A 20186-nucleotide genomic window follows, 5' to 3' on the forward strand; every position below is an offset into this window, starting at 1 on the left:
TGTGTGGATTATAAATAGTGTCTAGCTCAGTACCTGGCACATACTAGATGCATAAAGAGTACTTATTATTGGTACTAATCAATAATTTAATATTTTATAAGATTATGGAAGGCTAGTTAGAATGTCATTTTATATGAGAAACAGCTTATTATGGTGGAAATAATAGGGCTGTGAAGTCAGAAGCACTTGGCATTTATGAAATATACCCTTGGGGGTCTGACCTCTTTGAAACTCAGTTTATCCATCTGTAATGCCCATGTCATAGTTGACAGTGAGAGTTAAATGACAGACTAGGTTAAGTACACAAGTATGGGTATTAGTTCATAATTGGGTAGATCAAATAAAAAAATAAATGGTAGAGTTGGTAATTTTTCAGTTTTTTAAAAGTTGATGATGTGAGATAAACTTGTTTTCATTAATAAATAATCTTTATTAATCTAGCATTTATTCACAAATGACAGACCACCATCTAACTCTATATACTTTGTTTTCTCTGAATAGAATCTAGCCTTGTATGATTCTGTAGTATGTAACAGTATTCGTTTGATTTCTGGGATTTTTTTGAAATGAAATCAGTATTTATATATATATATATATATATATATATATATATAATATGTATATTTTATTTTTTTTAGTATTTCCATTTTTAAACACAATATTAGTCTGGCATTCCAAAAGTAGCAGTTGTTTCAAGGGACAATTTTATTTGTGTAATGAATTAGAATTTTTGTATTATGGCCCTGAGACAGGAAGCTGTACAACACTCAGGAAGCTAATTATTAAATCACATATTTGGCTTCTTTTCATAGCTGAAAGAAGATAGTTTGTATTTATAAATAAACAGCACAAAGTATGTGAAGTTGGTAATTCATTCATACCCACATACAGATATGACTGACCATAGTTTCACCAAAAAAGACATAGTCACAGTTACCATTTCATAAAAATCAACACTGTGTAGAATGTGAATATAATGTAAGATTTGTCCTTTGATCCTGGTATTTCATTCAGATTCGCATTCTTCATGATTCTGAATTTGGGTTTACAGAAATTGAGTTAGTCACTTCAGAGTTTCTATTCTAGTAAACAGTACTCAGTTTGAGTGTTATGTTTAGATAACCTAGCTTTTAAAGAAACCTTATTTTTATGGAAATTGAAATCAAAACATTTTAAAAATGCTTGCTTTTTAATAAATAGATACAAACAACATCTTCATGTTTTGTTCTTTAGAAGCAGCGTTAAGAGGTCTTCTGGGAGCCTTGACAAGTACCCCGTATTCTCCCACCCAGCATCTAGAGCGAGAGCAGGCTCTTGCTAAACAGTTCGCAGAAATTCTTCATTTTACACTCCGGTTTGATGAACTTAAGGTAGGATTGTCCTGCTGGTCCTCCTTGTTATAGAAGAAAATCATGCGTCTTTCAATGAGTACTAGGAGGAAATGTCTGGAGCCCTTATTAAAATGTGGTGGAATGATGTCTGCTGTTCCTAAGCAAAAGTGGAAAGCTGGATTTAAAAATTATGCAGGCTTTTTGGTGTAGCATAGCAAACAACAAATTGCTCAATATTCAGTTTTCATTTAGCTTCATTTTAAAAAGTATCTCTGAAACAACAATATTGACATCTTCTAGTATTTTTCTTTTCTGCTCATCCCCAGTTTTTTTCCCGGCATTCTTCTATTAATATATAAAAATGTTGATTTTTCTTTGTCTCTCCTCCCCCTCTCCTTCTTTCCTTTCTTCCCTTGTCGTCTTTCTCATATCCTCCCCTTGCCTGCATCTACTTATTAACATCCTTTTTGCTAGGAGTGCATTTAAATAAAGAAAGAAGTATTAAATTCCGTATCAGGAGACCTTAATTCCATGTTAGGCTCTATCATAGTAACAAACGATGAGACAGGTCCTCTGACTTGCCAGCACCTCATGTAACTTATTTAGAAAACGGAAGAGCTGGATTCCCAACTCCAGCATTTTATAAACATTACATCATAGACAGCTATTCTCCTTTAGTCATACTTTGAGCACAGATGGTTTGTTTATAAAAATTTTAGTCTGTTTGACGACTGCCCTGTATATTAATTGTAATAACCCACAATGAGTGGGTACACATTCCTTTTTGTTTTTGTCTATTTGGTAATACCATTTTTGGTGAGCAGCCTTTTCATATGTTACCTGAAATTAATGAGAAGAAAGGACAGTGTACTGACTGACTGAAAACCAGTGTGCACAGTGTTCTGTGTCCATCATGAGACAGTTAGCAAATCAGTGCGTAAGCACAGTGTTTCATAATTTAAGTGCAGGTCATCATCTTGGATGGTAACGGTTTTAGTTCTTAAAGTGGTATTACAAATTCGATAATGTAAATTAATTACAACTCTAGTAGATACTTTATTTAATTTTTATACTATCCTTTAGTAAATAACTTTTTCTTTTATAAATGTTTTCTTTAGATGACAAATCCTGCCATACAGAATGACTTCAGCTATTACAGAAGAACATTGAGTCGCATGAGGATTAATAATGTTCCAGTAAGTTGAAGCTTGAATTATGGCATAATACTAATAATTCAGATCTCGATTTGTTCAGTTTAGTCTTTTATTCATTCACTCATTCATTCAGATAAAGCTAAAGATAGTAGTAAAGTTAATAATTACAGGCATCCACAGCTGTGGGAAGAAAGAGCAAAATGTAGCAAGCCATATGGTATTCACTTATTTTTCTGCGTGGTTCTTTGTTCCACAGCTACTTCAGTAAAACTGCTTTTTGTCTGTATAACATTGATAGAAAATTTCTCTTTGTTTTCTCGTTTTAACTGCAGAAGAGTTTCATGAGTTAGTGGTTATGAGTTATTCGTCCCCATGTTCTTAGATTGGAAGACTCTTGGGGAGAGGTTGACCCGGGATAGGAGTAGCACTAATCCTGGCAGGAAGGGGAGCGGGGTCTTGGACCCCAAGCACGTCTGTGTCTGACACCGCTGTGTGAGAAGATGGCTCTGAGCCTGTTGCTCGGCTAGCATAGCATCTCTTCTGGATTGTTAGCCTCTTGACGTCTCGTTTTAAGCTGTTTAATACTCTTTTCTCCTAGACATCAAATGCCAACCTTAAGTGTGAGAAAAATACTATCTTTTTCTCTAGATATTTTGTGGACCAATACTGTGCTAATTTGTATGAAAAGCAGAGAAAATTTCTAGGATCATCCCTGGCCTCAAGTAGATAGTTTAATGAAGAAATACTATGTAAGTTTGTAAGGAGTGTTAAGTGGCATAAAAGGTTAAAAAAAAAAACTGAAAGGATCATCAGAGACCACCACAATACTGTAGAGCAATTGTCTTCCAGTTTAAAAAGAAAACCAAAGGAGACCATTGAGTAAATATTTTATGAAGTCCTTGCTCTTAAGACAGGCCTGGATCAGAAGAAAGATTTCTTTTAATGAATCATCTGTTACATGTATTTGTTTGGTTTTGCATAAGCCAGTTTATTCTGTGAGGCTGACCTTACTGTCTGTCTTTCTCATACTCACTATGTAAAATAAAGTAAATAAAATGACCCACTTTTCTGTTAGGGCCCTCCTGCCATCATTCAAGACCAAAGGCCCTGAAATCATCTTTGCAGAGCCTTTTGCTCTCAATAATTATAGGTCAGTTCAGTCGCTGTCAAGTGCCATTTTTCTCAGATTCTTCACTGCCCCCCTTCCCATCTCTTAGTACTGCTGTCCCAGTTGAGAGCCTAATTCCCACTGTTTTTGGCAACTGTTCTGTAGCTGCAGAACTTATTTTCTGGCATACTATCTATCTCTTTCTTTTTGGTACAGTCTGCCATCAATAGTTAACTTTATTTTGAAGATTGGCTTAATTGTTACTCCTTTCTTCTAACGCTAAGTGGCTTCCCATTACCTACAGAAGAAAAATATGACCTGAAGCTAAGATTTAGTCTGACCCCAGCTTTCCCTTCCAGTGTCCTTTCACTGATTGCTGTCCCTTATTACACTGACCTATTTGAATTTACACTTTGCCAAGTCATTTGAAAGCATGCTCTGCCCCCTGACTGGTTGAAATGCCCTGTGTACCTGCTCATCATGTGCCAAAGCCTAGACCTTCCATGCATCCGTTTTAGTTCCTCCCAGTCTTAGTCCTCTACTCATCCCCCACTTTATTCCTCATCTCTTAGCATGTTGCTAAGATAAGCTATGTGGATACTTGCTTGCTCCTAATAGGGTGTGTGTCATAGTCATCTTTCTGTCCTCTGTGGCATTTAGATGGTCTCTTGTATACAGCAGGCAGCCCATTCAAGTTTCATTTAATGGCTTAATATCATTTAAAATATTTTTAAAGAAGTTAATCTTGAAAAAAAATTTCTTTATATTTTAATCTTTTTCTTGTTAAAGGTAATGTAAGTGTGTACATTTGAGGGTCTAGAATGTAAGCATATTTATTATTAATAGATTAGCAAGCACTAGCTAGGCACCTTGCCTAGGTCCGTTTATAATATTATTTTAATAACTTAGGAGCTGATATTAAGTGTCCTTATTTTCCACACAGGCAGAAGGAGAAAATGAAGTAAATAATGAATTGGCAAATCGAATGTCTTTGTTTTATGCTGAGGCAACCCCAATGCTGAAAACCTTAAGTGATGCTACAACGAAGTTTGTATCAGAGGTAGGCATTGCCTAGGAAGTTACGCTTTGTGCATTCCTCTTCAGCCTGTGTCCAGATAGGATGGGCTCGGTGAGTCCACTGCAGACCCTCTAAGCTTGATAGATGCACTGAGTCTGGTCCTCTCCCCTGAGACCCACGTGTACACACCTGCCGCCTATCGGCAGTCACCCTTAGGATGGATAGTCGACACCTCCGTGGTCTGCTGACCACAGTGAGGTCTTGACACTGTATAAGCAGATAACTTAAGAGTTTTCATTGCCAGTTCCTTTCTTTATCTCACCCCTACATCCACTCTATCAGACAAGGCAGTCTTCTTGTTAAAGTGTACCCTGAGTCTGAGACTTGACCCTTTACTACCTCGAGCTACCTCTCCGGAGCACCCCACCTCTTCCTACCTGGATTTCTGCATCCATGCTCTGACCCACTGGGCCTGTCTCCTGAGTGTAGCCAAGTAGTCTTCTTAAGACCCAAACCACGTTCCCTTCTTCTCTGCGTAAAAGGTTTCCAGTTTGGGAAGTTAAAGAGGGAGGGGGCACATGTATACCTGTGGCAGAGGCCAACAAAATTGTGAAACAGTTTTCCTTCAATTAAAAATAAATAGCTTTTGGAGGGGGGAAAGGTCTCCAATCGACTTCTTAGGGCCCTTAGGATCAAATGTAAGGGCTTCTTGAGAGATGGGAGGATCTCAGCTGTCTTGCTCCTAGCTGTGTCCTCAGAGCTTAGAACAGTACCTAGAATCCAGTGCATTTTTTTTTCTAGTGCATTTTTTAAAACAAAATTTAGAGGAGGAATCAGATTTTAAAGTTGATAATTTTTCATGTTATGCTAGGTTTTAAATTTTTCTTAAGTAATAGCTGTTCATCACTCTTTTATTCTCTGTACACTTTTACAGAATAAAAATTTACCAATAGAAAATACCACAGATTGTCTAAGCACCATGGCTAGTGTGTGCAGAGTCATGCTTGAAACACCGTGAGTATTTGCTGATCTTTTTCACTTTAACAGTCCTGTTGAAATGATTGACAAAGATATGAATATGTCATATTTGGAAGGTGGAATTAAATATATCCCAAGTATGTAATAAACAAAATTACAATAATTACACAGCTTAATGTAGGTTCTGGTTAAATGTACAAAGTACATTTGGCTTTCAGGTTCATCAGACCAGTTGGATGCTTCAGAATAGGGGTTTTGTGTGCTTTTGAGAGGATAGGGGAAGAACTTTAAAGCTCGTCTGGTTATGCCTTTCAGATATTCTCTTTCCTTTTCAAAGAGCACTTTGCCTTTTTGCTAGAGGGCTAGAAATATTCTTAAACACATATCCCTTCCTCTCAACATCAGTTATTAGTCCTCAGTCTTCTTTGTTGTCCCCAACACTAACCTAAATTCTCTTCTGGGTTTCTCCTCTCTTTCAAACCATTTGTAACATATACCACAGTGTTTTCTGTCGGGATTTTCCTGTCAGCAGGCAGAAAGAATTCTTCCTATGTTTCTAAATAGTATGATTTTATTATATAACTTTAGTTTTGTGGAGCTTTTTATTTTCCAAAACAATATTATATACTCACCTTATTGGAAAATCTTTTGAAGTAAGAGAGCAACTGCTTATCCTCATAGCGTCGTCATCCTCATCTAGGGGAGCAGGGTCCTGGGGAGTGAAGAGGCTTGTGCACGGTGATTGACCTCACACACGTGCTTGGGTGTCTCCACTGTGGTCTGGACTCTTTCTGCTATGCCATACTGCCCTCCTCGTAGACAAAAAGTGCTGTTTCCTTTTTCCCATTTGAGAGAATACTATGATTGAATTTTAGAGTATTAAAAGCCTGCAGTACAGTAATATGTCTAGATGAAGTTAACGTCTGTAAATGCCAATACTGTCTCTATTAAGCTAGTGGCTTTTCTCATCACATTGATGATGACAGCCTTTCAAAGCACCCATCCCCAAACTTTTACTTTGGGGCTATTTTTAATCTCTCTAAAATTGTCTGATCTCTGCTGAGCAGAAGGGGCAAGATACCAACATGCATATGAGACCAGGATGTATAAGTGATAACTGTTCCGCCCCCTTATTTCTCTGGGAATCTCGTTGCAGAGAAGGTGAGGGTATAGTCTCAGCGTCCCTTTTATACATCAACAGGATGTAACTGAGCATCAGCCAGCTCTTGAGTCTGTGATGGGCCTCACCCACCTTTGTGTTTCCTACCCTCCAGGGAATACAGAAGCAGATTTACAAATGAAGAGACGGTGTCATTCTGCTTGAGGGTAATGGTGGGCGTCATAATACTCTATGACCACGTGCATCCAGTGGGAGCATTTGCCAAAACTTCAAAAATTGATGTAAGTTGTATTTGTTTTTTATGTAATTCCCAGTAATTTCAAACATAAGTGGAAACCATAGACTTTTATTTAAAGAGCTGGCCGGCTACACTCTGTCTCAAAATTTAGTTTTATAGTTTGTGATAATGGTGTATTTTGGTTTTCTCTTCTCTCATGGTATTTCTTATAGCCCAGATACAGGTGGAATAGAATGACTGAAGGTAACTGCACTGTTTTAGAGTATCTCCTTGTGGGGAAGCCTCATTCATAACGTGGTACTTCCACATATTTGGCAATATATGTAAATAAATAATGAAACAAAAAAATCTTTTTATTGTATCCTTTCTTCCTTTGACTGAATGCCATTTTTAAACAAAAGATTTACTTTCAAGTATATATTAAAAGCCAATAGAGGTGCCCCAGTGAAGAAAGCTGAAGACTATATACTGTCCCTCCTCCTCCCAGTCATTGTAATTTGTGGTTGTAGCCTCAGTTTCTCTACTTCGTAATTTCTCCCCTCACTCTGACATCTGGTTCATGAGAATTTTAACCAGTGTTTACTGAGAATTGTCTTTCAGTTACCCTTTGACGGACTCTTGGCATTTCATGTATAGAGAACTGATGATTAATCAGTCTTCTTGTCTTCATCTATCCTATGTAAAGAGAAATCAGCATTTTTTGAGTCATTATTGTGTCCCAGGAATTTCAACATTTGCTCTCTCATTTAACTTTGAAAATACTCTTAGGATGTAGGTGTTATTTCCCCTGTATTAATAGAGAAAGAAAGTTTAGGGAAATTTCTTAATGTAATTGCCAGTGAACGGTATGGGGTCACACAGAGTCGGACACGACTGAAGTGACTTAGCAGCAGCAGCAGCAGTGAACGGTACCTGGATTTTGAACCCACGTCTCCATGGCTTTCAAAGCCTGTGGTGTTTCTGCCATGCTATGCTTTCTCACAGGAACCAGGCTCATCTTCCTTGTGGGTCATTTTCATCGAGTTGTTCGCTTTCTGTGAAGCCTGTGACAAGTCTCTGCTGCTATCCCCATCAGTTCCTCATGAGTCCTCCTGGCTTTTGAGGCCCTCTGTGAACTGCCCTGTGCGATTCACCTTAGCCCTCTGCATGTGATGAGCTTTCTTACTTTTTTTATTGGGTTCATCTACCTGGAAGATGCCTCTTTTTCTTACTAGGGTGTCCATTCCATCCATTAAAAGGCTACTCAACACCTTTTCCAGAAAGTCCTACTTTAGTAAACCCTTAGTTTTCTCATTAGTGTGTTTGGTATGTTCTGTTCATCTGATTTGGTTTCCAAAAAGTTTTGATTGACAAACTGAAAATAACACTTGGGTAGATTCTTTCCCCCTATTCTAAGAATAATTGTTTTGACATTTCTAGTGTGTAATTTCTCATGAGTGCCATAGGTATGGAGCTGGTTTAAGTATTAACTGTTTTGAGAATGAATGTTAGATGAAAACTAAATGTTTCCCCTTTTTTGTTTCGTTTTCTACTTAGATGAAAGGCTGTATCAAGGTTCTTAAGGACCAACCTCCTAACAGTGTAGAAGGTCTTCTCAATGCTCTCAGGTGGGTGTGTGCACAGGTACACGTGGACAGGGTGAACGTGTTAAGACGTTGTTCCAGTGTGTGAATAACATAAATGTTAGAAATGGGAAGATCTCGTGTTGCTTATTGGTAGTCTTGCTTTCAAATATTGGTCACAGTATTTTTTTATAATGAAGAATGTGTGTGTATGTGTCCCACTGAAAATAGCAGCTTCATTTCTTTGCTGTGGAGTGTGGCTTTCACTTTTCTGCCCACCTCAAAGGAAGGGCTGCTTTTTTGTTTTTTTTTTTTAATAAAAAGCAATTGTATAAAACTCAGAAAACAGGAAAATTTTAAGAAGAAAACATAGAAGCCACACTATTTCGAAATAAACCACTATTAATATTTTGGTATATACCCTTGAAGTTTTTTTTGTTTTTTTGTTTTAAACATTTTGATGCATATTGTTCCAGAGTTTCTTTTTAAAATACTTGTATATAGTCATAGCTTTATATAAAAGTTACCTTTTACAAAGTAATATTATACAAACTGTTTTATAGCTGAACTTTCCCTTAGTATAGTATAATTATATTTCTGTGTTCATACTACAGATCTTCATTACTTTTGTGCAGTTTTTATAATGAAAATAAAGCAGTCTAGTCATTATTTGATGTCTGTCTTCTTGGTTTATACATAGTTGTTTAGTTACTAAACAAGTTGTTTACTTACTTTAGTTACTAAAGCTCCTTCAATCCTGGACTATTTTTAAATGAAAATTTCAACCCATTATAGAGTCTTGACTACAGAGATTTAAGTGATAGTTATCATTTCCCTACTGTAGAAGATGATTTGCTTGTTACTTGATTGTTTTGTGTTTGAACACAAAAACTGTGTGAGTGCAGATGTTTATTCAGTGACTTTTTGAAGTCATAGGCCATTGTAGTGCATTGTAATTCACGTAATAGGATAAACTGATTTCCAATATAGTATTACTTCCTCACATGTTTTGTGAGCGAAACAGACACTTAGTCACGTCTGGTGTGCATCATTAAGCAGAATCTAGGCTGTGTCATTTCAGCAGAGTGGAACCATGAAATTATGTTATTAAGATGATGAAAAATATTCTATAAGCAGTGACTGTCTAAATAAAGATGGTCTGTTCTGGGGGTGGGGGTGGGAAGAAGGCTCAAAAGGGAGGGGAGATATATATATATATGTATGTATATGTATAGTTAACTGATTCTCATTGTTGTTTGGAAGAAACCAGCACAACATTGTAAAGCAATTATCCTTCAACTAAAAAATAAATAAAAAGAAGATGTATTCTAAGTGAAAACCTGAATGATTAAGGAACATAATATAACAACAAAAAAAACCCCTTATGTCAAACTGTTTCAACCATAAGCCTATCAGAAACCTTAAGTTCTTTGAATTTTTTACTCTGGAGACTTCTCCACTGATTGTATCAATATTTATGGTATTGTGATTCTTCCAGCTTGATCCCTTTCCGAGTATTCCCCATGTCACAGTCAGCCTGAGCTCTCTCCCAAGCCCTTTCCTTTCTGATTGGTTCAGTTCAGTTCAGTCGCTCAGTCATGTCTGACTCTTTGCGACCCCATGAATCACAGCACACCAAGCCTCCCTGTCCATCATCAACTCCCGGAGTTCACTCAGACTCAACGTCCATCGAGTAGGTGATGCCATCTAGCCATCTCATCCTCTGTCGTCCCCTTTTCTTCCTGCCCCAAATCCCTCCCAGCATCAGAGTCTTTTCCAATGAGTCAACTCTTCACATGAGGTGGCCAGAGTACTGGAGTTTCAGCTTTAGCATCATTCCTTCCAAAGAAATCCCAGGGCTGATCTCCTTTACAATGGACTGGTTGGATCTCCTTGCAGTCCAAGGGACTCTCAAGAGTCTTCTCCAACACCACAGTTCAGAAGCATCAGTTCTTCGGCGCTCAGCCTTCTTCATAGTCCAACTCTCACATCCATACATGACCACAGGAAAAACCATAGCCTTGACTAGACGAACCTTTGTTGGCAAAGTAATGTCTGTGCTTTTCAATATGCTATCTAGGTGGGTCATAACTTTCGTTCCAAGGAGTAAGCGTCTTTTAATTTCATGGCTGCAGTCAACCATCTGCAGTGATTTTGGAGCCCCCAAAAATAAAGTCTGACACTGTTTCCACTGTTTCCCCATCTATTTCCTGTGAAGTGATGGGACCAGATGCCATGATCTTCATTTTCGGAATGTTGAGTTTTAAGCCAACTTTTTCATTCTCCTCTTTCACCTTCATCAAGAGGCTTTTTAGTTCCTCTTCACTTTCTGCCATAAGGGTGGTATCATCTGCATATCTGAGGTTATTGATATTTCTCCTGGCAATCTTGATTCCAGCTTGTGCTTCTTCCAGCCCAGCATTTCTCATGATGTACTCTGCATATAAGTTAAATAAACGGGGTGACAATATACAGCCTTGATGTACTCCTTTTCCTGTTTAGAACCAATCTGTTGTTCCATGTCCAGTTCTAACTGTTGCTTCCTGACCTGCATACAAATTTCTCAAGAGGCAGGTCAGGTGGTCTGGTATTTCCATCTCTTTCAGGATTTTCCACAGTTTATTGTGATCCACACAGGCAAAGGCTTTGGCATAGTAAATAAAGCAGAAATAGATGTTTTTCTGGAACTCTCTTGCTTTTTCCATGATCCAGTGGATGTTGGCAATTTGGTCTCTGGTTCCTCTGCCTTTTCTAAAACCGGCTTGAACATCTGGAAGTTCGTGGTTCACATATTGCTGAAGCCTGGCTTGGAGAATTTTGAGCATTACTTTACTAGTGTGTGAGATGAGTGCAGTTGTGCAGTAGTTTGAGCATTCTTTGGCATTGCCTTTCTTTGGGATTGGAATGAAAATGACCTTTTCCAGTCTTGTGGCCACTGCTGAGTTTTCCAAATTTGCTGGCATATTGAGTGCAGCACTTTCACAGCATCATCTTTCAGGATTTGGAATAGCTCCACTGGAATTCCATCACCTCCACTAGCTTTGTTTGTAGTGATGCTTTCTAAGGCTCACTTGACTTCACATTCCAGGATGTCTGGCTCTAGGTCAGTGATCACACCATCGTGATTATCTGGGTCGTAAAGATCTTTTTTGTACAGTTCTTCTGTGTATTCTTGCCACCTCTTCTTAATATCTTCTGCTTCTGTTAGGTTCATACCATTTCTGTCCTTTATCGAGCCCATCTTTGCATGAAATGTTCCCTTGGTATCTCTAATTTTCTTGAAGAGATCTCTAGTCTTTCCCATTCTGTTGTTTTCCGGCTTTCTTATCTCTTCTTGCTATTCTTTGGAACTCTGTATTCAGATGCTTATATCTTTCCTTTTCTCCTTTGCTTTTCGCTTCTCTTCTTTTCACAGCTATTTGTAAGGCCTCCCCAGACAGCCATTTTGCTTTTTTGCATTTCTTTTCCATGGGGATGGTCTTGATCCCTGTCTCCTGTACAATGTCATGAACCTCAGTCCATAGTTCGTCAGGCACTCTATCTATCAGATCTAGTCCCTTAAATCTATTTCTCACTTCCACTGTATAATCATAAGGGATTTGATTTAGGTCATACCTGAATGGTCTAGTGGTTTTCCCTACTTTCTTCAGTTTCAGTCTGAATTTGACAATAAGAAGTTCATGGTCTGAGCCACAGTCAGCTCCTGGTCTTGTTTTTATTGACTGTATAGAGCTTCTCCATCTTTGGAGAAGAATATAATCAGTCAGATTTCGGTGTTGACCATCTGGTGATGTCCATGTGTAGAGTCTTCTCTTGTGTTGTTGGAAGAGGGTGTTTGCTATGACCAGTGCATTTTCTTGGCAAAACTTTATTAGTCTTTGCCCTGCTTCATTCCGTATTCCAAGGCCAAATTTGCCTGTTACTCCAGGTGTTTCTTGACTTCCTACTTTTGCATTCCAGTCCCCTATAATGAAAAGGACATCTTTTTTGGGTGTTAGTTCTAAAAGGTCTTGTAGGTCTTCATAGAACCGTTCAACTTCAGCTTCTTCAGTGTTACTGGTTGGGGCATAGACTTGGATTACTGTGATACTGAATGGTTTGCCTTGGAAACAGAGATCATTCTGTCCTTTCTGAGATTGCATCCAAGTACTGCATTTCGAGCTCTTTTATTGACCATGGTGACTATTCCATTTCTTCTGAGGGATTCCTGCCCACAGTAGTAGATATAATGGTCACCTGAGTTAAATTCACCCATTCCAGTCCATTTTAGTTTGTTGATTCCTAGAATGTCGACGTTCACTCTTGCCATCTCTTGTTTGACCACTTCCAATTTGCCTTGATTCATGAACCTGACATTCCAGGTTCCTATGCAGTATTGCTCTTTATAGCATCGGACCTTGTTACCAGTCACATCCACAGCTGGGTATTGTTTTTGCTTTGGCTCCATCCCTTCATTCTTTCTGGAGTTATTTCTCCACTGATGTCAAGTAGCATATTGGGTACCATCTGACCTGGGGAGTTCCTCTTTCAGTATCCTATCATTTTGCCTTTTCATACTGTTCATGGGGTTCTCAAGGCAAGAATACTGAAATGGTTTGCCATTCCCTTCTCCAGTGGACCACATTCTGTCAGATCTCTCCTCCATGACCCACCCGTCTTGGGTGGCCCCACGGGCATGGCTTAGTTTCATTGAGTTAGACAAGGCTGTGGTCCTGGTGTGATTAGATTGACTAGTTTTCTGTGAGTATGGTTTCAGTGTGTCTGCCCTCCATGTCCTCTTGCAACACCTACCATCTTACTTGGGTTTCTCTTACCTTGGACTTGGGGTATCTCTTGACGGCTGCTCCAGCAAAGCGCAGCTGCTGCTGCTTACCTTGGACGAGGGGTATCTCCTCACCACTGCGCCTCCTGACCTTGAACGTGTGATAGCTCCTCTAGGCCCTCCTGCACCCATGCAGCCGTTGGTCCTTGGACGTGGGGTTGCTCCTCCCGGCCTCCACCCCTGGCCTCGGACGCAGGGTAGCTCCTCTTGGCCACCGCCCCTGACCTTGGACGTGAGGTAGCTCCTCCTGGCCGCCGCCCCTGACCTTGGACGTGGGGTAGCTCCTTTCGGCCGTTCCTGCGCCGTTGCAGCCTGGCCCTCTCAGCCGCTTGCCCCTGACCTCGGACGTGGGGTAACTCCTCTTGGCCGCCTCCTCTCGGGCATGGGGTCCTCCCGGCTTCTGCCCCTGACCTCTGAAGAGGGGCAGCCGCCCACGGTAAATGATTGGTTAGGCTCTTCCAAAGCCAGCAAGTGACGGGAACTCTTTTTTCCTTAAAGTAAGAAATAATAGAGGTCTAGGAAGTTTTAGTGTAACATTTATTTACCCTGAAGGGACTGTGCTTCCAACAGTAATGTAAAATGCAGAGTTCACTTCTGTTTTTCACAGTGTATAAGTAATTTGGTGTGGGAGAGAGGAGGGCCATGGTAGTAAGTATAAAGCTGTTGACGTCCGCCATAAACAGGCTGTGTTTGAGACAAAGGAGGAGAAGACTCACTGTCTGCCAGGTGAGGCAAGAGCCACTTGGCAGCTGTAGGTTTCCTTTTAAATAATATGATAGAAGTCAGAAAATAAAAGTTCGCTGCAGAGAATAACTTCTGAGCTGTTCTTACTCAGAGTGAAACACATATTCTGTGTCCGGTTGTTATTTCCCCCCCTGGGAGGTTTTGTGAGGTTAATCAGTATACCTGTTGTGATGTAGTAGTGGTTATAATAGTAACAGTTTTATATCACGGTACGTTTACCATGCAGTTTCATGTCTGGGGCTTTATTGCCTCTTAACCACAGCTCAGTGACGTAGCTGGTGGGTATGGGCCAGTGGGGGTGTCTCCATCCTGCAGTAGGTACCTGAAGCTCTTGAGAGACTTAAAGGTGATACAACTAATAAATGTTGGAGTCTATTTTCAGATTCAGGGTTTTATTCTTAAAATTCCATATTCTTGATACTGCATTATCAAGCCGTAGGTTTACTCTGAGATTAATCATTGTGCTCTGGAATCATCTGGATGGAAAGGAAATGCAGATTCCCAGGTTACCACCTCCAGAGAGTCTAGTCTCTTCGTTAGGTCTGGGGTGGGGGGGCAGGCACCTCATTTTATAAATAAGCACCCTCTGTGTTGTAGATATTGTTGGTACTTTGAGAAACACTGCTTAAACTAAACCAACCTAGCTCTTAACATGCTTTACTCAGAGCAGAGAAGATACTGTTAAGAAAGCATTTTGGAATCCCCAAAGTGCTGTGCAAGTGTTGTTATTTCGGTCTCTACAAAATAGAACACATTTTTGCTGCATTATTTTCTTTTTTAAGTGAATAGCTTATTTATTACAGATGCTCACTCCATCCTTTTCCTCGGAGTCAAGTTTTAAATAATATAGTTGCATATATATATATAGTTGCTTGTTTTGAATACTTTTCTATAGTAATGATGTAGTTCCCTCAGACTGACACTATGCAATGAGGAGAAAGCAATGAGCCATGTCTGTATTTTACAAATGGAGAAATGGAACCAAGTTTCTTTGATCATAAGAGAAAGAGAAACAAAACTAGAGCTGGGAGTCAGGTTCAGTGCTAGATGATTACCTTCTTTATTAATTTATTAAGTTTATTCTTAAATAGTATTAGTTTTCTTCAGTAGAAGAATCATATGCTCTTAGAAAAGGACTTTTGTGTTTATGTGTAAAGTGAAATAATGCCATTCATCTTCACATATATGTTATGTTATTTTCACTTCTTTAGATGCTGTTGGCCTTTTCTTGATGAAAATGTGAGGGTGAACTGTCTTAAATACAAAGGAGAACAGGAGTTTGCAAACCGTTTTTGTAAAGGACCAGAGAATAAGCAAGTATTTTAGGCTTCATAGGCCTGTGGCATCTGTCACAGCTGTTCACCTCTGCCCTTGTAGCAGGAAGGTGACCACAGACGATACTTAAGTGGGTCAGCATGGCTCTGTTCCAGTAAAATGTTATAAGCACTGAGATTTGAATTTGATGGAATTTCCGCATTACCATGAAATACTATTTTTTTTTTTTACTTTTTCTCTCAACCATTTAAAAATGTAAAAATATGCTTAGCTCACAGGCCATACAGAAGTAGATGGTAGGTTGGATTTGATCCATGGGTATAATTTGCCAGCCTTTGATATTGGACAGCTATTTTCCTTTGAGAGGAAAGTTATAGATAATTGTGTACTGTAGAATCTCACCAAACCTTTTCAATGAGGTAGTTAGTTCCAAGTGAGTAAAACAGGCATTCTGTTTGAAGGTAGGAGGAGCATCAGCCAGCAGGGGCTGAACAGGGCTAGAGCTGGACTGAAAGGCATTCTCGCACAAGGCAAGCTCTCCTGGCCCGTTGTTTCTCTTCCCGTAATTACAGAACCCGATGCAGGTTATGTTTGTGTTTTTAACCCCCTAAAATGGATGTTTTTCCCCTCGTAGGTACACAACAAAACATTTGAATGATGAGACTACCTCCAAGCAGATTAAATCCATGCTGCAATAACAGTTCTGGAAAAGCACCTGCTGTAGACAGAAGACAGTATTCTGCAGTGACTGAGAATGCACAGTTTTTAGTGATTGCAATTACTATCTCATTTACTCTTGCTTTTTATTTCTTTCCTCTGTTCCTCTCCCTCTTTTTTAATCATGTTCTTGATCTTAAGACTTCTTTTCTGTGCCAAAATCAGTAAAGTTATACTCTGAAGGGATATTGTCCTTTCAAACAGGCCATCTAAGGCAGCTAATTATGCATCGCATTGGGGTCTCTACTGAGAAAAATTCTGTGACTTGAACTAAATATTTTTAAATGTGGATTTTTTTTGAAAACTAATATTTAATATTGCTTCTCCTGCATGGCAAAACTGCCTATTCTGCTATTTAAAAACCCTCAATGACTTTATTTTCTACTGCCGCTTTTTTCATGTGCAGCCAAAATAAAAATGTTTAAATTAACTGTGTTGTACAAATGGTACCCAACACACACTTTTTTTAAATTAGTAAGACTTTTGTTTAAAGTTTTAAGTTTGCATTTTGACTTTTTTTGTAAGGATGTATGTTGTGTGTTTAACCTTTATTAACTAACGTTAAAAAACTGTGATGTGTGCGTAGAATATTACGTATGCATGTTCATGTTTAAAGAATGGCTGTTGATGATAAAATAAAAATCAGCTTTCATTTTTCTAAGTGTGGTGTGGTTTACTGATGTTTTGATTCTAGGTCTCTAGAGCTTTCCCTATGTGTATTTTTTGGAATGTATGTGTACAGTACATTTTTTCCCTTTTAGGGGAGAGCTGGGTATTTTTTTATTACTGTAATTGCTTTTAAAATCTTGCTGAGTACAACAAGACTAGTGGTGGTGGTGGTTTAGCCACCAAGTCCTTTTCTGACTCTGTGACCCTTTGGACCATGGCCTACCAGGCTTCTCTGTCCATGGGTTTCTCCAGGCAAGAATACTGGAGTGGGTAGTTATTTCCTTCTCCAGGGGATCTTCCTGACCCAGGGATCAAACCCTGCATTGCAGGCAGATTCTTTACCAAAAGATAAGACCTACTAATCTTGTCACACTTGACTTTTATCCTTGATGTATGCTTGCATGGATGTAGCAACAGAAGGGAAACTATACTTTTGCTTGAAGGGCAGTTCTCAGGAGCTGGAAGGTAGCAACTTGAAATAGTATGTGGAGGGAAGAACGGTCCTGAATACTGGGAGGAGAGAGAGGATACGACGGACTTCCCAGGAGAAACTGAAGGCTGCAGTGTCGCTAGTGGTAGGAAACTTCATGTGATTATTACTTTAAGACCATAAATCTTAACCATAAAGTGTGCTAATGGCGAGAAGCTGCTTAAAGTTTGTCTCGTCCACCCATGCTGGGTTAAGGGTTAGGGTTATCTGGGAGAAAATCCCAGAGAATTCATCAATGTCTCTGGCTCACTAGTACCAGATGACCATGCCCACAGCCTGTCGTGATAGAATCCCGGCTCACCTCTCTGCCACCCACAGCCTGCTCCCAGCCAGGCTCAACTGCGTGCTGCTCAGATTGTTCCACTCAGTGTCACACTTGCGCCCCACTGGTCCCTGAGCCTGTCATCCCCTTCCTCCCTCAGGTTCGTCTGAGGAATAGCAGCTCTTGTCTTTGGAGGATCAGCTTGTGTCATCTCCTTGACAAAGCCTTGGGGATAACATGAGCCACCTTCCAATAAAGAGGATGTAAGGTTAAATAGTCCCCCTTCCCCGAAGGTAAGTCCACCTGGAACCTAGAGATGCCCCGTCATTTGGAAAAAAGTATTTGCAGCTGACATTAAGTCAAGGATCTGGAGATAAGACCTTCCTGGATTACATGGGGTCCTTAACCCAGTATAAGAGGAAAAAGGGGAACTGGACATGGCAAAGTCCATGTGAAGATGGAGGCGTGAGTAGAGGGAGCCGTGTGTCTGCAAACTGAGGGCCCAGAGTTGCCGTCAGTACTGGAAGCTGGGGAACTTTCTCCCAGAGAGCCTCGCCAAAGAAACCAGCCCTGCTGACTCCTTGGCTTCAGAATTCCGACCTCCAGGACTGGGAGAGAATAAACTTGGCTTGTTTTAAACCATGCAGTTGAGGCTAGTTAGTCATGGCAGCCCTAAGACTCTCACGCAAGTGTCTCATCCAACACTGCTGCCGTCTCACTGGACCACTTTCCTCATCACATGAAAAGAGCCTCGTCTGATGTCCCTTCAGCATCCCAAGGATTTTTCCCAGTACCTGGATCTAAGGAGGTGCCAAGTGTGAGTTCTTGAATGGATATAAATTAAAAATCATGTGGCGGAAATAGATAACAGTAGTAACTGCTGTGGCCTTTGCAGTTGATGTAGTTTGTCGTCTCCGCATCAGAGAACAAGTGGAAGTTTCTCTGAACCTCCGACCAGGCGTCAGCAAACTCCTCTACGAGCCAGTCCTGCCATCTATTTCTGTACAGCCTTTGAACTAAGAATAGTTTTTACATGTCTAAAAGTTTGGCAGAAGTCAAAACTATATTTTGTGGCATGTGTAAAATACATGACATTCAAATTCCAGTGTCCATAAATGTTCCTGGAACACAGCCTCACTCATTTGTTTACATGTTACTTTTGGCTGCTTTTGCATTACAACAGCAGAATGGAATTCTTGTGACAGGCCATATGGCCCTCAGAAAGTTGACCAATCTCTAGTTCCAAGAACAGGTGTCTTTGAGAACGTCAAAGAAGTTGAGGTTGTTGGAACCACGGAACAGCTTCCGTGTGTTGGAAGCTCGGTGCTGCATCGTGTCATAAGGAGCCATCTCTGCTTCCAGAAAGTAGGTTTAGTTTGGTTTAGTATTTACTGTTCAGGTAGTAAGAAGGTCCGCTGAGTCTGATCTCTGTTCATGCCTATCCTCAGAATGAAGGGACTGGCCGTGGGCTCATCAGGAAAGAGGACTAGGATTTTATAATAAGCAGGTCTGCCCGGTGTGCTGGAGGGAGGGGTGACTCCGCTCTGTGCAGGTGAATCTCCTATCACTCTAAGCCTTTTACCCCCTCAACCTCTAAAACACAGCCCGGTCCGTATTCCTTTACTCATCCGGTACCCCGGCCCCAGTGCCTCTTCCTTCACGGGGTAGTGTTGCTTCGTGTTTTATACCAGTGACACCCCTTGTGATGTGTTCTTCATCCTGTTTCTGCAGCCCCCCAACCTATATCTGGATGGGCAGAACTTTTCACTCGCCTGTTTTCCCACTTTAGAGATTTGGATTAAGAAGCATGCTGGACTATTTTACGATTGCTCCAAGTATTTTAGACTTAAGGCATTTGTGCTCAAACCCAGGTCTTTGAAGTTGAAATGCCATATTGATTCCATGTGAGATGGCAGTAATTGCTGCTCCATAAATTCTTACAAAATTAGCCCTTATTTCACATATTTCACAGTCTTTACATGGTGATCCTAGAAGACGGCGGTGGGAAGGTCTGTAGATTAAAACTCAGATAACCTTACCCACATTGCTGCTTTGGAACTGTATCTTCCTAGTTAGTAAAATGATAATGGAGACAGCATCTCTAATGTTTGATTTCATGTCACACAGTACATGTCTTATCTATACTGTCTGCCAAATGCTGTGTTCATGTGAACAGTTAAAACGCAGACTTCCGAGGTGGTGGAGCTGTGTTCAAAACTCGTAACTGGATGAGTCTCGTGTGTCCGCATTTATGAAATGGAATACTTGAAATACCTGCCCCTCTACTGTGGCCCTGGGGGCTGTGCTGGCTGGTGCTGAACTGTCCGTGTGTGCCAGGAGAGCTGCCTGCCAGGCTCGTTATAAACATGTGCTGCTGCTGCCGCCAAGTCACTTCAGTCGTGTCCGACTCTGTGCGACCCCAGAGACAGCAGCCCACCAGGCTCCCCCGTCCCTGGGATTTTCCAGGCAAGAACACTGGAGTGGGGTGTCATCGCAGGTTTGTCTTGTAGTCTGTTTCAGGTGTCGTGTCCATGAACGTGTATGGTTCTCCACTTACCCCAGAGTTGTCCCCAGCACCAGTTCTGACTACTTTCTTCAGTCCAGGAGGGTATTATTGGGCAAAGATGCCCAATTTTAATGATCTTTGGAGATCCTGTAACTTATTTATAGTAACTTAGAGTTGGAGTATGAAGAAAGC

The 20186-nt window shown here is 40.3% G+C and overlaps 1 protein-coding gene across 14 annotated transcripts in view; it reads left to right on the forward strand.

The window, feature by feature from the left end:
- The window catches only part of CYRIB (CYFIP related Rac1 interactor B), a 148533-nt gene extending 131805 nt beyond the window's left edge, over positions 1-16728 (forward strand). For all 14 annotated transcript variants that reach the window (XM_061438586.1, XM_061438588.1, XM_061438590.1 and 11 more), the window contains 7 exons: positions 1234-1370; positions 2450-2527; positions 4537-4653; positions 5546-5625; positions 6864-6990; positions 8484-8554; positions 15985-16728. In XM_061438586.1, coding sequence (XP_061294570.1) covers positions 1234-1370; positions 2450-2527; positions 4537-4653; positions 5546-5625; positions 6864-6990; positions 8484-8554; positions 15985-16048 — 674 coding nt within the window. In that variant the 3' untranslated portion in view covers positions 16049-16728. The remainder of the gene's footprint in view (positions 1-1233; positions 1371-2449; positions 2528-4536; positions 4654-5545; positions 5626-6863; positions 6991-8483; positions 8555-15984) is intronic.
- Positions 16729-20186: the final 3458 nt, after the last annotated feature.

The sequence above is a fragment of the Bos javanicus genome, chromosome 14, assembly GCF_032452875.1.
Source record: "Bos javanicus breed banteng chromosome 14, ARS-OSU_banteng_1.0, whole genome shotgun sequence".
NCBI classification, from domain to species: domain Eukaryota; kingdom Metazoa; phylum Chordata; class Mammalia; order Artiodactyla; family Bovidae; genus Bos; species Bos javanicus.